Source organism: Setaria italica, chromosome I (genome assembly GCF_000263155.2).
Source record: "Setaria italica strain Yugu1 chromosome I, Setaria_italica_v2.0, whole genome shotgun sequence".
NCBI classification, from domain to species: Eukaryota; Viridiplantae; Streptophyta; class Magnoliopsida; order Poales; family Poaceae; genus Setaria; species Setaria italica.
The window spans coordinates 7,247,295-7,263,921 of NC_028450.1; the positions used below are offsets into that span (position 1 = coordinate 7,247,295).

At 45.1% G+C, this 16,627-nt stretch overlaps 2 protein-coding genes across 2 annotated transcripts; one reads left to right on the forward strand and one right to left on the reverse strand.

Moving 5' to 3' along the window:
- Positions 1-309: 309 nt before the first annotated feature.
- On the forward strand, positions 310-1,168 carry LOC111257613. The gene is made up of 2 exons (XM_022827477.1): positions 310-331; positions 416-1,168. Exons 1-2 carry the CDS (start codon positions 329-331, stop codon positions 638-640), a joined length of 228 nt encoding a protein of 75 aa, XP_022683212.1. The 5' UTR covers positions 310-328; the 3' UTR covers positions 641-1,168.
- A 135-nt stretch (positions 1,169-1,303) lies between these two features.
- Positions 1,304-5,523, reverse strand: LOC101754361. The gene is made up of 6 exons (XM_004951784.3): positions 5,231-5,523; positions 4,614-4,746; positions 4,289-4,392; positions 3,462-3,606; positions 3,234-3,374; positions 1,304-3,156 (listed from the first exon to the last, which is right to left on the reverse strand). The coding sequence occupies exons 1-6, from the start codon at positions 5,269-5,271 to the stop codon at positions 1,654-1,656; spliced, it is 2,067 nt and encodes a 688-aa protein (XP_004951841.1). The 5' UTR covers positions 5,272-5,523; the 3' UTR covers positions 1,304-1,653.
- Between the last annotated feature and the right edge of the window lie 11,104 nt (positions 5,524-16,627).

Sequence of the window (16,627 nt, forward strand, 5' to 3'; positions counted from 1 at the left end):
AGCTCCGGTCGCTGTCATCGTTGGGCTTAGCGACTCCGGCGAGGAAACCAGCACGCAAGGAAAGCACGGGACACGGGCGAAGAATATGAGGATGCAGCAGAGTCCAAAACCGAGAGCCGGATCGGAGAGAGCACGGTGCCGAGACAAGCGAGCACCTGCCGGCACCGAACGAGACAATGGGCGCCCGTCGTTGCCACCGCCAACCGTTTGCACCTCCAACCTCCCAGCAGATGGTTCCGATGCTACCTACTTGTGTGTGTGTGTGTATATAAACACCCGCGACGCGTGGTTCATCGTCGATCCCACAGCTGATCGGCCGTGATCTCCCATGGTGGGCACGAGGTTTTCACTGCATTTTCATGCTGCTGCGTGAACCGAAGAGTTGGTCGTTGCTAATGCGTGCGTGCGCGTGCAGGGCCTCCTGCCGCTGTTCCTCCGGGCGGTCGCGAGGCTGGCGGCCTGCGTGGCGACCCGGCCGGTGACGGCGACGACGGCCACGGTGCTGTTCCACGCCGGGGTGCTGCCGAGGGACCCCGCGCTGGAGCGGCTGGTCTGCGACGACATGCTCGACGGCGCCGGTGGCAGCGACGACTGCATCATCCTGCATTTCGTCGTCGGTGTCATGAGGTCCTTGGGCTAGCCTATAGCTGCACCTGCAGTCCAAGCCACCCACCCACTACTGATTTAGATTTGACCTTTTCTTTTTCAGAAACTAATGACCACAGTTCATCAGTTCTCTGACTCAAAATTACAGAGGAATTCGCATCAAAAAAATTACAGTGGAATTAAAGAATAGCATGCAAATTTGACCTACTTTTATCTTTAGATGGACGGAATTGAAACGAGACTGGTTGTTTGGGTTGACAATTTAGCACAGCTACTAGTTGAATATTGATTCGAAGATCCAAGAAAAATTAGAATACTACTAGGTGGCAGTGATTGATCAGGAATCCACAAGAACGTGCCTAGAATTATTAGGCAGTTCTGGTACCAGAGCCTGTCGACGTCGGCACCGCTTTGTGCGGCAACCGTCACATGGTCTTCGTATCCTAGGAGAAACAAGAAATCAGGCAACCATGCTGCCTAATTTCGCTGAAGAAAATGGCATCTGCTTCGCTCCAGAGATGATGGGTGGTCTCATCGGACAAAACTACAGAACTGACAGTATCTTCTACGGTTGGCTGCTCCTCATGTTCATAGATCTATTATTATGATATCTTGGCAGGAAACGCCTAACCTTCTCCGATACTATATCGACACAGTGAGGTTGTAAAAGTATTGTAAAATGTACTGAACTGTGGTGTAGAAAATCACTTATATCATTATAGCCTCGTCAATGGCTTCTGTACAGCGACAGCAATTGTTCTATGAGTACAACAAACAACCACATCCAAATCAATGTGGTATGGTATGGTATGGTATGGTATGGTATCCCTATGAATTGCCATTTTAACTTCCCTTCCAATACTCTACCAAGATTACACTCAGAGCAACAAAACAAGGGTGCCACCATGAGAAAATGTTGCGAGGAAGCAGGCAACCACATCCCAAATGTCCTCTTCAATCCAGTAACCCCAGGCACTCAGCTTACAGATTCTGTGATAGAAGTTCCTGAGAGAACAGAGACCATGCTCAAGACAGTATTGTGGCAGCTCAGGCGTTCCTCAGTGCACTGATCCGTGCAGCCAATTCATCAAAATCCGGCGGATGCACATTCCCTCTAGACATTTCTGGTTGCATGGACAAGGACCGAACAGGGGCCTTCGGCTTCGCCTTTGGGCTTGCAGATTCTGGAGGTAGAGATACAGCTCTTTCAGGGCGATGAGCAGATGCCCCTTCTTTGTTAGAAAGTTCTCCAGCTCCATCAGCATGTTGATCAGCTCGAGGCCGGGGGATCCGGCATTTCACTCTTTCTTTGCGCTCCTCCCTGTCTAGACCTTTCTTGCTGTAATGCATGAGGAGCTTATCCATCATCCTTTCTTCATCATCACGGCCTCCCTTGCGGGGATCAGCACTACGACTCCTGTGTTTCCTATGTGAACTAGGGGCTCGGGGCAGAAGATTGCCAAAATCAATTGCGGTGTTCGCCTCATCCTCATCCGACTCGCGATCATCAATGGCCCCATTGTAGTCGCTGCCACTTGTTGATCCATGCCGCCTGCTTCTGTGCTTTCTTCGCTCGCTAGGGATTTGGTGAAAAGGTCTTGCATTGTTGATATCATTGACCCCCATGCCTTCTAGGGGTACCACATGACCTACTTTCTGGTCATAATCATCATAGGAACCATTCCTCTTGCTTGAATGTCTTCTTCGGCCATCAGGTGCTTGGTTCGCCATCTTTTCCTCATAAGCCATTCCAGCATAATCATCAACACGTGCAGGTGGTTTCCTGCTTCTGACAGAAACAGGTTCATAAACCTGTTCACCCTTCAGATGGCCTATTTCTTCAGCACCAATATGCTTCTCAAAACTTGGCTTAACATAAGGAGGCCGCATACTGGCTGCCTTCTCTGGCACATGCTGCCTATCTCGCATCGGCTGTCCAAACTCTCCTGCATGCTTTCGTCTATCGTACAAACTGTTGGAATTTTCTTCAGCAGACATCTCACCCATTGCTCTGTATGGCTTAGAATAAGGAGGAGCCTTATTCACTGTTTTACCATTCAACGTGCGACTTGAATCAATTTCTTGCTTTTCTAGGCCCAGAGTTTTAAGCCCCAAATCAGCATGTCCCCAACTACGATCAGGGCCACCAGAAGGTTTCACCACACCACCATCTTGTTTCTTTAAGCCATTAAGGTCTAACTCCTCTGCATTCCTTAGTTCCCTCCGAGGGTGATCATCCTTTTTGTCATATTTCTTCATTTCTTTCTGGACATTCCTTTCTTTCTTGTCCAAAGGAGGCAGGGAATTATCCATGTGCCCTTTCTCACTAAGTTTATCTGAGTAGTTCTTCCTGCTTTTCTCGCCTAACAAACCAATTCCATCAGGAATGACATGGATATCTTTGGGCTTTGTCTTCATTTCCTGCTTCTGTCCATAGCCTTCAGGCACAGGGTTAGACTTTCTTTCATTCACAGCATGCCTATCAACCTTGCCTCCATTTCGTGCTGATGCTTCTACCTCCCGTTTAGTTGAGCTCTTCTTCTGAAGATCCTGATAAAAAAAGAATGTCAAAATTAGAATTGAATGACCCCATATGTATAATGCAAAGAAGTTAACTAAAATCGTACATGCTTATTTTGTGGCCCACAAGTTATCTTCCATTCCAGTGCCTTGCTATCAAATGGAACTGAGAATTCTTCAGCAACAGTTTTCATTACTTGCAACTTCTCTTCATTAGTAAATGACTTGTTCTGGAGATTCTGAACAAACTGTCCACACAAAGGTCAAATTAATTGATATGTTCCAAATGATGGAGATAAACTCAACAGACAAGAAAGGAAAAGAATTTCAGGCACCTCAGAATTAACAAAAGGCTCCACGGAACTCCCATATCTCTCTGTGAATATATGTCTGAGGTCACACAGTTCAGGCAAATCAGGAAATCTAGCAGCAGCAAATATTAGAGTAGACACAGCTTCCAAGGCTTCCTGAGGGCAATCACTGTTGAAGGACATCACAGATTCAGTGAAAATTGCAGAAGAAAGAAAGACTTTTTGTAATCTTAATTAATGAGGAAAGAATAAGATCTTTTGATAGTGACATGCACTTCATTCATCTAGCAACAACCAAAAGAGAATATTTCAATTCCGGCATATCCCTAAATATGAACAATGGAAGTATCAAGTATATGCAGCTTTGAGGTTTTTATATATTGTATTACCTTGGGACTACTACTTAAACTGCTAAACCAGAAAGGCAAATGTCAATTCACTGATTAGCTACTTGACTAAATTTTCATTACTAAAATTTTCACTCTTGATGCAACATATGCATGACAACAGGAGTATGCCATGCCTTGGGCAGGAATAAACAAGGCAATCAAACCTGTACACTAAAGCAATTATCTCCAAACAATCCAGATAAGCTTGGACTTCATAGAGCAATATTGTCATTGTCTAACTGAACATTCAAAAGGGAAGATGCCTAAGCCATCTTCATCAGCTATAGCAGACTAGAAATCCGAGCTATTGTAAAGTTGGATAAAATTACAATATTTTCCATTTCCTTCCTAGCAAGAACACAAACAAATGCACATGTGTATGACATCAAATGATGTAAAACAAATATTGGCAGGATGAAAACGGTGCATCACTGGTGATGCAACAAGGGTGACAACAATTACCTCTCTTTCTGCAGGTTGTTGAGCTGTTTCACAATATATTCACAGTACTGCTCTATCATATCATAGCAGGATGCTTGGTTCATCTCAACGATCAACCCTTCCATCTGCAGTCCAGGGGAAACAAATAACAGCAATCAGGAACACATCGCTACAAGAACCCACACATGGTACTGCATTTAGTTGTAAATTTCTCCGTGCAAAGCACTAATTTTCAACTGTGCCGACACTTGAAGAATATTTCCATTTTGCCAAATTCGCACCAAAGCTAAATCCATCCAAAACCACTGAACGATCCAAGTTGAAGCCTTGAGACTGCAGACAGTACCCGTGCGAAGGCATGCGATTCGAGGCCGTTCAAGAGGAGGTCAGCGACGTCCTTCTTGAGGAACTTCACCATGGCTTGCTTCTTCCGCCGCAGCAGATCCAGCCGAGTCCGGGTGCACTTGATTGCTTGCTTGCTGCTCAACCAATAAAAAAATTCAGCGATTAGGGGAAAATAGCACAAATCAAACAAATACTGGTCAAATCGAGAATGTAGGAATCTGAACAAGCAACAGGAAAGCTGAACACAAATCAGGAATAGGACCTGATAACCTGCTGCAAGAGAAGAGGGGAAAAGGAGATTGCAAGTTCAGGAAACAGTCCTTGAATTTGCAGGTAAAGATCAGAAATGAAGTAAAACAATTCAGAATCCAAGTAACTGAAGAACGAGGAACGCAGCTGCCAACTAAGAGAACAAATGCGGCTTCTGGCCACAAACAAAATCGAACTCGTTTGATGCGCGCAAATCGAATAACTGAACAAATCATTGACGGAAGAGAGTCCAAATCATCCGATTTCGAAGTCGACTGTCCACGAGAACAGCCAAGCGAACTTGGAGAACAAGCGGACCTGAAGCTTCCAATCACGCACAAAACTGGATCGACAGGAAAGTGTCTGTACCATTTGTTGTAGAACTTGGAGTTGAGCAAGCTGTCAAACATCTTGCCCCGCCCCCTCCTTCCCCTCTCCTCGGCTTCTAGTCTGTTCTCTTCTTCAGTACTTCTCCTACAACTCCTGCCTCTGCTTTAATTAGAGGCAGAGGAGGAGGTGGGAGACAGAGGCGGCCAAAGCTGCGAGCGGTGGCGTCAAAGCATCAGAAAGAGAGGAGAAAAAGGAAGAGGGGAGAGAGGTGGCGGCGGCGGCCTGGTGGGGTGGGGGAGATGGACATGGCTCGGTGGAGGACTGGAAGTAGTGGAGGAAGAAATTAACGTGAGCTGTTGCTGATGAGAAGCCAGGTGGCCATGAGGTCTCCCTCTGTTGCCCAAGAAACAAGTGAAAAAAAAATTGTTTCCTTAAAAAAGTAAAAAAAAAATGGGAGCCACCAAGGGCAAATTGAAGGGTTTTTTTTTTTGGACAAGGGTAAAATTGAGTTTTAATACTGTCCCAGTTTTTAAAGAGTGAAGAAGAGGAAGTAGTAACTGCTTTTTTGTAGGAAAATAAATTCTTTAATCACCATTTGTGGTTCAGTTACCATGTGTGGGACTCAGGAATGTACTCCGTAGGTCGAAATGTTGAGGCTTCGGCTGGTTCCGAAAATTTTTGCAGAAATGCAAGAAAACAAATCCAGGAAATCATTGTGTTCCATGAGCTCTCTCTTCTATTGGAGTGGATGAGCAATTTGGGATGTTTGCTTTTCTTGTAGCAGAAGTATTTAGAGCCAAATCCGTTTCGTGAGCACACTGTTGAGAGTAGAAAGAGAGACCGAAGGAATAAATCTGAGGATTCTTTTGAATGAATGGTGTTATTAACATGCACAAAGAGCCAGATGTCGGGGGGGGGGGGGGTTTGTTGCGCATTCTAGTTCAATAGTTTCTTTTTTATTTACATATCAAACAAAAGAAAAAACCTTTCAAGGTTGGTGTGGTTAAATATTTATACATGGTGAAAGGATATGCACAAAGAGCTAGATGTCCCTGGGGAGGAGGGGGTTGGCCCCTTGATGAAAGGGTCACAATTATTTACCTAATTGATCACTAACATAAAATGTTTCACAACACTCCCCCTGATCAATTAGCTCCTTGTAAGCTTCATGTAATCCTTATTCAATTATCTTTGATTATCATATGGAAAACTCCTCCAAAAATCCTATGAGAAAAATATTGAGGAGAAACCAACCTGCATGTCCATATGCCATTAAAACTCCTTTAAAACCCACTGGAAAATATAAGGAGAAATGATATAGCATATTTAGATTATTGTCTCATTGCAAACTCATATGAGAAAAACCTTAAAAAGGAAAACTCATAAGTAACTTTGGATATCAATAATATTATGATCTGAAGATCATATTCGAATAACCTTCCAAAACCCAATAGGAAAATATGAGAAGGAATTGTATGTCTTTTATAACTTCTTGGAGAGAAAATAGAAGATATGACATAATATGTCTTGAATACCACCTTGGGAAAAATAGGTGATATGACATATATTCATGATAGTGCCTTATTAAAAATTGGCCCTTCACAAAAAGGTCATAAAATGTTTCACGACACACACCTCTTGTTTTGCATGACCTCTCCCCCTTTTTTCCGCTGAAATTAATTCGCACTTTTCCCCTTGCCTTTCTCATGAAGTCAAAAACACGAAAAGAAATGAAAAGGAAACTGCATTCAATATGCTGCATCTTTGTACACTTCTGCGCACCACAATTAGTGCACTCGCCACCAGATCGTGGGCCCCACATATTCTAATTTTTTAAAAAAGAACTTAAGGCCACCAAAGACTCTACTATACGTGCCCATGCTTGCCCACCTTGAGGTGTGCTCTGCTCCTACTTTCACATGCGATGCCTGTAGTAGTTGGAGAATCTTAATCACACTCATGTAGCCCTTAACAAGGCTGTCACCGGCACTAGTTTATGGCTTAAGGTTGCAGGTACTGCGCCCTTATCTCATCTCCACTCCACCAGGTGGCCAGACACATTGCTGACTGAAAATCTGCTCCACGGTTAACCTATCCATCAGGTGGAATTAATGGGAATAGTTAACTGACAGCAACCAGTGCAGTTGCAGTCACGTAATACTATCACACGACGACAGCGTAAATCCAACCATTAGATAGATGCCACCTGCTTCTGCAAAGGCTGCACCTCATCTGGATTAGTTTTTAAGTACAGTGGATAGTTAATTGTGGATTTGTGATCCTGGAGGTGGAGGAGTGGCTTCAGAGTCACTCAAGGGCGCCGTGCGCTGCGCAGAGATCGGCCAGCAGGATTAGTTGCGACTTGATGAGGCTCTCTGCTGGCAAACGGTGAAGGTACCACGTGGTACTGGCTGTAGGAGTGATTTGAGTGATCCATGGTACTACAGGACTAGCACTCGATTGCCTAACCAAAGCTTGTTTATGAGCCGCCGTCAGGACGCCATGGTACTGCGGGGCCGTTTGATACTAAGGTTAAAGTTTACGATGACGTTCGGATGTTAATTAGGAAGATTAAATATGAACTAATTATATAAAACTAATGGTGGAAGTTTTAGGCTAATTCGCGAGATGAATCTATTAAACCTAATTAATTTATCATTCGCAAATGGTTACTGTAGCACCACATTGTCAAATCATGAACTAATTAGGTTTAATATATTCGTCTTGCGAATTACCCTCCATCTGTACAATTAGTTTTTATAATTAATCTATATTTAATACTTCTAATCAGTATCAAACATAGCCAAACAGGCCCTACGTGATTTGAGTTTTCACCTTGTTCTTATCACAGTTGACTGTTGATGACAGTATGGTGCACGAGCAGGGTGGCACATCATAGCAATATAGGGCCTTGTTTAGTTACCCAAAATCTCAACTTTAGCACTATGTAAAAAGAAGATTCCCCAACACATCAAACTTACGGTACATGCATGGAGTACTAAATGTAGACAAAATCAAAAACTAATTGCACAGTTTAGTTGTACTTCGCGAGACGAATCTTTTGAGCCTAATTAGTTAATATTTGAACAATAATTCACAAATATAAACGAAACGCTACAGTATGCTATAGTGCTGGTATAATGATTTTGTTTGTTCAAAACCGGACAACTAAGCAGGGCCTAGGTTACAGGGGCGTCGCTGTCAGTGACAGCACGCCTGCTCTGCTCCGGCTGGATTTGGAAGCTGGAGGGAGTAGAAACCTCTAGAAACTGGAAAGGCGGGCGACGGCCGGCGGCTGCGCGCAACGGTCGACCGGGGGCGCGCCTGGCCTGCCGGAAATGATGAGCGGGACGAGGAGGGAAAGGGAGGAAAACGACGTGGGCGTCCCGGGCCCCGGGCTCTCTCGGATAAAGCTTTGGCTAGATCCGGTCCACGGCGCCTCGAACGCGCCGCGTGCACGTCGCTGCCACACGGCGGGTGGTGGTCACCTCTACCGGCTAGTGCCGCCGTGGTCCACCACAACCGCGCCTCGCGTGCCCGGAGCGGGGCTCCAGCTCCACCAGTCCGTTTCGCGTCGGTCACGCTCGGACCGGACCGAGCGACCCAACCAGCCAGCCAGCCAGCCAGCGCGCCGCGCGCGAGCGCCGCGCGAGCCAGCCCGGGTTCGAGGGGAGCCAGCCAACGGCCCAGCGCGGGTGCGTGATGCATGATGGGTTGGCCGGCCGGCTGGCACGGACATGTTCCCGGGCGGATGGATGCCCGGACTTTACAGCTCAGAGCGCCCCTGCTGGCAACGGTGGGGAAGCGGCACCAAGGAACTTGGGATCCCCGGCTCCCATCTTCGCAGCGTCGAGATGTGCTGCTCTGAACCATACGTGGGTTCACGACGTCCTCGCCGTTGAAGGCACCTGCCTGTGCCGCTTGGTCTGGCTGGAATCCGGAGGTTGATATCGGGTGAAGAAATGGTACAGGACGGCGTGCGCGGCTGCGCGCAACGGTCGACCGGGCCGGCCGATGGGGACAGACAGGGGAGGGAAGGGGCGGGGCCCGGCCGAGGAAAAAGGAGGCAGACGAGACGTGGACGCGTGCGCATCTCGGACTCCGGCTCGGCAGTCGGCTCTATCCAGTGCGGCGGTTCCGGTCCTCGCGCGCACGTCGCTGGCAGGCAGGCAGCGGCAAGCCGGCAAGCGGAGTGGTCCGCGGTCCGCCGCGGCCACCAGAGCTCGCTTGCTTGGCGTGCGGAGGCAGGGACCACCCGCCGCCGCACCCCGCCGGTGCCGTCGCGGTCACGCACGTATGACGCATCGGAGGGTCGGTGCAGCCCGAGTTGCGCGGTCTGGGCCTGCTCCCCACGTAACGCCAGTTCGTGGCCCGATCGAGTTGCGCGGGATGGGCTGTCGCGATGCCGGGCTGTCGCCATGCCGTCCTTCCCGTCGTTTCTTCCGGGTGCACGAACACGATTCGCGCACGCGATCGGACGTGTGGTCCGTCACCACGACCCACTCCCGCCCGCTTCCGCCCGACTGGAGCTGCTCGATCCAGCGAAAATGCGTTCCTGCAGGTGTGTACCCCGGAGGTGGTCCGTCGATGCCGTTAGATACAACATCAGCGGTGAGAATAAAAGAAAGAGTGTACAGATTAGGAATGTCATTATTATTTCCCTAATGACGGTGTAGGCGCTTTTCTCCTCAGTCTCGAGGCATCTCAATGGCTGCCGGCACGGCACACAGGCGAGCTCCTCCGACCTCCCCGTGCGTCGCCATGGAGGAGACCAAATCCATCCTCACCCTCCCCGTTGGCTGCAGTGGAGGAGTTCGGCGAGATCTCTTTCTCTCTCTGCTCTCTCTTCCCTAACCAGCAAGCGAATCACCGGTTTCTCCACCGTTCCAAGCCAACCACCCATCCCCGAGGCTAGATCTCCTCTACGTCGATATGTAGGGACCAGATCCATGGAGGTACGAGATCACCTATGAGCTCCGCTACCGTGTCCATGGGGCACACGAAGATCTTGCCCGGATACCGGCAGCGCATGAGGTCCATCAAGGGCGAGGTATGGCGAGGTGGTGGTGAGATCCTCTCTCTCTGGCGAGCCACTGTGGCAAGGACCATGGTGCCCGAGGTTACCTCGGTGCTACAAGCTTGGTGTCCTTCGCAGGAGAGGTGGCCGGATCCCTCGTGGAAGCGCGTGAATCCACTATGAAGACAGGCAGGGCATGATCCACCGGCACCCTTCCCGATGATGTTCTCCACAGGCTTCCTTTGTCTTTTTGATTTCGTTGCCGCAATGAGCAATTAGGGTAAACATGATGGACCAGTGGTGAAAAATAGATCAAGGCTTCTGTTGTGCGAATTACCAATGGTATGAAATGTCAGACTGCAATAAAGTCATCAAGTAATATGATTACATAACTGGAGCTCTCCTCCGGCCTCAACATGATGTACCATGCTAGACTATATAACATATTCATTCTCCTTTCTATGCATTTTCTTTTACTACGTCACATCATAGATCTTTTTTTCTTGTTATTAAAATACAACAATAAATTCATTCACTGTGTTTCTCTGCTACAGGATATTTTACACTATCTATCACGATTACCAATAAGAGAGGCTGTGAGGACAAGTATATTATCGAACCATTGGAAACATATTTGGTGTTCAAACACAAAATTGGTGTTTTCTTTCAATCATTGGTTCATAAAAAAGGGTCTAGGACACCACGTTTAATAATTCAGCATTGGTATACAACCACTACAGCTATTTAATAATTCAGAAAATGTTTAAAAGTTCATTAGAAAGTTCAGAGAATCAAGCACACACGGAGAACATATTACATTACTTGAGAAATTAAATTACATATTGAACTAGTCCAAGAAAAAGAACAAGCTACTAGAACAAACTAAACTACACTTTCAATAGTTGAAGCTATTACACTACAACTAACACAAACCCCGACAAATTCCACCCATTGATATTGAACATAACAATCATGCAATATATTGTATCAACTGGACCTCATAAAATGCGCATCCCACGTATACATATCATGCTTAGTACATAAGCAATAATATCTAATATAATCGTAATACGAAAAAATGCAGATTTATGAATCCAATGCCACAAATTGTACCACAATGTAACAACCAGGTTGTTAAAAGCTTAAGAATGATCATTGAGATGTTAATGGTGAAAATTGGATGAAAAGAAGATATTATGGGCCAAAGTCAAATTTTGGTCAAATTTGACCAAAAATGCAAATTCAAGATTCAAATCTGGAGAAATTTCACAAAAATATGAGGTCAAGCCTTGAAGGTATTTAGAAATTAAAGGAATCAAATTGGAGACCAAATTCAAGTCACAGGCATCAAAAATTTAGAAATCAAAGTGGCTGATTGAAGTACTGTTCCCCATCTGAAAAATTTGTCTGAAAACAGTGGCAGATATGCAACTTTGAAATTCAATTCTGGAAGATTTTTCATATATACATTGAAAGACTTTGGATCCCAAGTGGACTATGATATCCATTAAACATTTTGAGCATGTTGTTGGATAAAGAAAATAAAGAATTCGAATTTTTCTTGAAGCCCAAAGTTTGAACCCTGCACTGTTCGGCTTGACTAACGAAGCTGAATGCAACAACTGTTTCAGTCCAAGAACAGTGTAAAATGACCAAATTTGGCTTGAGATTTTGGAAAATTTTGTATGTAAGAGTTGGGCTTTAATCTGCAAAATGGAATCCCTATCAGATGGTTAACTAGTTCCAGTAGTTATTGGACAATATAAACTGAGTTTGAATGGTGGAAATGGAGCTCAAAGTTGAAGCATCGGGCTATCTGTAGGTGTCCGACGAAACTGAATGGAAAATTAAATTGAACTGTAACAGTGCCGAACCCTAGCTCGACTTTGGGGCAAAAATTCACGGTGATAGAGTGGTTTTTGGTCCTCGATGCCAACTAATCAAATGAAGACCAAGTGATCCTCTACAACTTTGCTTAAAGGAATTCCTGAAGTTTGAATTGCAAATCGGGCACAAATTGGAGTTGAATTTTCAGGTGAAATTTGGGGAAAGAAAGGGGAGAGCAGAGCCAGCCGTCTGCCATGCAACTGCAAGCGCCAGCAAAGGGCAAGCAACACGAGATCAGGCAAGCAAGCAGGAGGTAGCGGTCGGGAAGGCGGTAATTTTTCGTATAAATTACCTTCCCGCCGGTGAAAGTTATCTTTTCACCGTCACTCTATTTTCACCACGCTCCCGATCGCCGGTGCTCTCCACCGCTGTCCCGCCACCGTCAGCCAGTCCACTCCGTCAGAACCACCGCCGTGAGCTCCTAAACTCGTCCCGCCAGTCATCGTCCAATCCCATCCACCACAGCCGTTGTTCGCCGTCGTCTTCTCCAGTGCCGGTCGCCGCTTTGCCTGGTATGGTCATCGCCGTGGAGGGATAGGTTGCCGGAGTTCTGGGAGTTGTCCAAGATCTTGGGGTTGTCACGTGCGAGCTATAGATGGTTTAAGCCGAGCTTGTTGGCTTGGAGCCTAGCTGGGTTGGCCGGAATGCCTGCGCCACCGTGTGCCATACCTCGGTCTGGGCCGCCGCCGTGGAGAGCCTTGCTCCAGCCACAGTGAGCTTGGGTTGGAGAGCGCGCCGTGTTGATTAGGTTGTAGTAGAGCCTCCAACGTCGCTTGTTGCTGTAGGTTTGCTGCCGGCGAGCTTTGCGCTGTCGGTCAGCCTAGCGCCACCGCGCTGCCATCTGCCTTGTGCCGTTCGCCGTCGCTGTCCATCCAACCACCTCTCGAGTACCATCAAAAGGTGCGGTAGGGTGTCGCGAGTCTTGTGGGACGTTCCCGTCGCCGAGGACCTCGCCGGCAACGAGCCGCCACGGTTATGTCGGCCGTCCCTCGGTCAAGGCCGGGAGGGTGGTCTTTGGACCGAGGCCTCCATGGCAGCATGTGGGGTAGGCCGGGGGTACGTAGGAAAGGTCTAGAAGGGAGTTTTCGGGATAATATTGGTTTATAGATTAGAAAATAGATTTAATTCCAGTTTTCATATTTAATTCATTATAATTTATAGCATGGTCCAAATTTAGTGAAACCAATTTTATTAGGTGTATTTTATTTTCTTTTATGCATTAAAAATTCTTAAACCCTAGGATAAAATAATAAAAATTTAAGTATTTATTAATGCCTTTGATTAAGGTATTTAAATAAATACTTAATCTTTATGAAATGATTAAGATTGTGAATAATGTTTTATTATTCACAAATAATTATTAATGTATAGGAATTAAGTTTATTAGATTGGAAATTAATTATAATACTTTTCTAAATAAAACAAAATACTTAAGTTAGGTGGTTAAAAGAAATTAAATGGTGGATTAATCTTTATGGGTAGCTTAGTGTTGGCTTGCAACTTTATCATGAAGATAAGTTGTATAGTCTTTGTTTCAAAAAGTTTTGCATCTCTAACTATGGCATGCATCTTATCATAGAAACAGAAGTCCTAGAAGTGAATTTCTTGGAATTCTCAGAAGAACCTCAGGAATTTGAGGAGGTTGTCGAATTGGTCCCTTGTATGGAAGGATCTTCAGAGGATACTGACTTTTTTGTGAATCAAGGCAAGCCCCGGTGCATCTAAACCTATCTAGTTTCAGGAATTATTATTATTCATGAGTCCAATTATTAGTTATTTTCTTATTTGTGCATTAAGTCTAGGAATTGATTGCAACCTACTCTTGTGCATGATCCCACTTTATTTATAGGATCTCTTTGCCACCTGTTCAATTAATTAGTAACAATCCTATGCTTAGCCATGCTTAGATACCCTTAAATTAACTTGTGTTACTCAACCTTTTAAGGTAAAGTGTCATACATGTTGATCAAGGACATTAGCCTGGAATTTTGGAAATGTGGATAGAAGTTAGAGATGGTAATTCTGTCTACTAAGTTTAATCTAGTTAAGGACCGTTCGTTATTTTAACCTATGATCAAGTGATATTACCTGGTTGCTTACTGTCTCTGGGATAAGAAAAACCCGATAGGTTAGTTAGCTCTCTGATTGGAAATGTTCCTACCTGTACTTGGCGTGCGGCAGAAAGGTAGAGGCGTAGCCTGAAACTCATATGGAGATCAGCCCAAACGTGGGATCCCATGTGGGGGTGCGTTCCTGGATTCGGGTAATTATGTTTCTGATCATTGACTATGGCTAATCGAAAGGTTGTTATGCACAAACTGATCAGTTGTGCATGGCTGGTGATTAGGTATCTCCTACAGGATGTAAATCGGTCCGGATCACCGCAATTCTCGAATATGAATGCACTTGATCATCGCTTAAGCATCATAGAGTAATCAAGTTGAATATAATGTTTTCCTTGAATTAATATTGTTGTATCATGTTAGTTTCACATGATTGCTCAAAAAGGTTTTATTCACTTAGCATGGTTAGGTAAAAACTAATCTGAAATAAAATGATAAAACTAAGGTTGCAGTAGTAGTAAGCTTTCCACAAAAATGTGAGTAAGCCAGTATACTAAAAAGCCATCATATTCCTCTGAAACAATATTTTAATTCTTCCTATACTGGTTAGTCGGGCCAGTCTTGTTGAGTACCTCGTACTCAGGGGATCCCTTGTTGTTGTTTTCAGTAGCGCAGCAAGGGTCAACCGAAGAAGAAGGTCCGAAGAACTAGGGTATTTTACGGGTCTCGTAATACCCTGGAATGAAACTTAGTTGTATAATTACTTTACCCCTGTTTTATGTTCGAAACTCTTAGAAATGGTCTAACTTGCACTATTAAGTTTGTTTCAATCTAATTTGTACCTCCTATATGTATGTAAAAATATAATATTTGTTATGCTTTCCCTTCGTGTACGCGATCCTGATGTATGGCTAAGATTCAAGTCGTGGATGTTTCGAGACATCCTAGAGACACTCAATGGACTACCAGACTTACTCTGTTTTAAGTGCATTTCGTACAATTGCTGTTCCAACAGCGATTAGCCGCTGGTTTAAGTCTGACAGTTCCACCACACACAATTCCCACATCCTAATACACCGCTCCATGCATGTCATCTTATTCCAAATCTAAAGAAAACCAATGGGACGGGTCATAATTATTTATCATTGCACAATAATTTCTAAAGTAGGATTGAACGAATGATGAACTGGAGTTATATATGCAGGAATAAAAATAAAATCAACCATCTGTTTTGGTCTCTCAGCTAACCATGAACTTGTCAAATAAAATGCATAGTTGTACACAATGTGGCTAAAAGCTTTCACATATTGCAACTTACTACAAGTTATAATGCATCATTGTTAAGCTATCTTGCGCCAAGAGAATGATTTGAAGCATTTCAGCGGAACGTAATGGGAAATGCATCGTACAGAAGGTGACCTGAGACTATGCATCTGCTTTGCGCAAATTTAGCTTCCTCTTTTTGGATATCCTCCTTCCCGGAGTAGCAGGGTCTTCAATGTCAGGCATGTCAACTTGAGTCTGTAGACGAAAGTAAAAATCCCCGAGTCAAAACAAATCGACGAATCCAGAGTCAGAATCCGCAAGCCATGGAATCCCAGCACCAACAAATAAGAGAATCCCCGCACAATTAGCCATGCATTAATTGCCCCCGAACGTATCGAGGAGTCAGAAACATAGACAATCGCAACATGCACGGATTCAGAAACTTACCTGATAGATCACTTGCTCCTGATCCAATGCTCGGTTGTTGATCGAAGGACCTACTGCCACTTTGCCCGCGCCGAGTGCAAGGAGGGACTCTAGGTGGCAAATATGGTCACGAGTTTTCACGGACCGCTTGTCGGTGTTTTATACCCAGAAACCTGTCGAGAAATATCCCGAGGTAGTAGATTGATTAGTGGTGGATCGTTGAACCTAGAACTCAATAGTAAAAGCGAGGACACAAGACACAGATTTATAATGGTTCGGGCTGCCAGAGTAGCGTAATATCCTACGTTCTGTTTGGGGTGTTGTATATTGCTCCCTGCGCTTAGGTGTTGTTTGGTGATCTTGGCTCTGGTTATGGTCCTGAGGTGGTTTTGCCGATATAGGTACCCTTAACCTCCGTTATATACTCAGAGGGCGGGATTACTAATCGGTTTTACAAGGTAGAAGTTCTAGTAGAATTACAAGGGAATTCAAGTAGAAATTCATCTTTTTCTATCCTTGCAGGTACTGGGATCTATCCTCGACAATGCGTTCACCGTACCAATAGAGGTGTCCATCTCGCCGGCGGCAGCATGCATGACCTGCTCGACTTCAACTTTTTTTAAGATGTGCATAGCTTTTTTTAAAAAAATGTGCATACATTAAGTAGAGAGAACAAAGAGTGCAAACACGACAAGACATAACGCCACAACAAGCAAGGAGACAGGAGGAAAAGAAGAGAGAATGAGGAAAAGAAGAGAGAATGAAAACAATCACCTA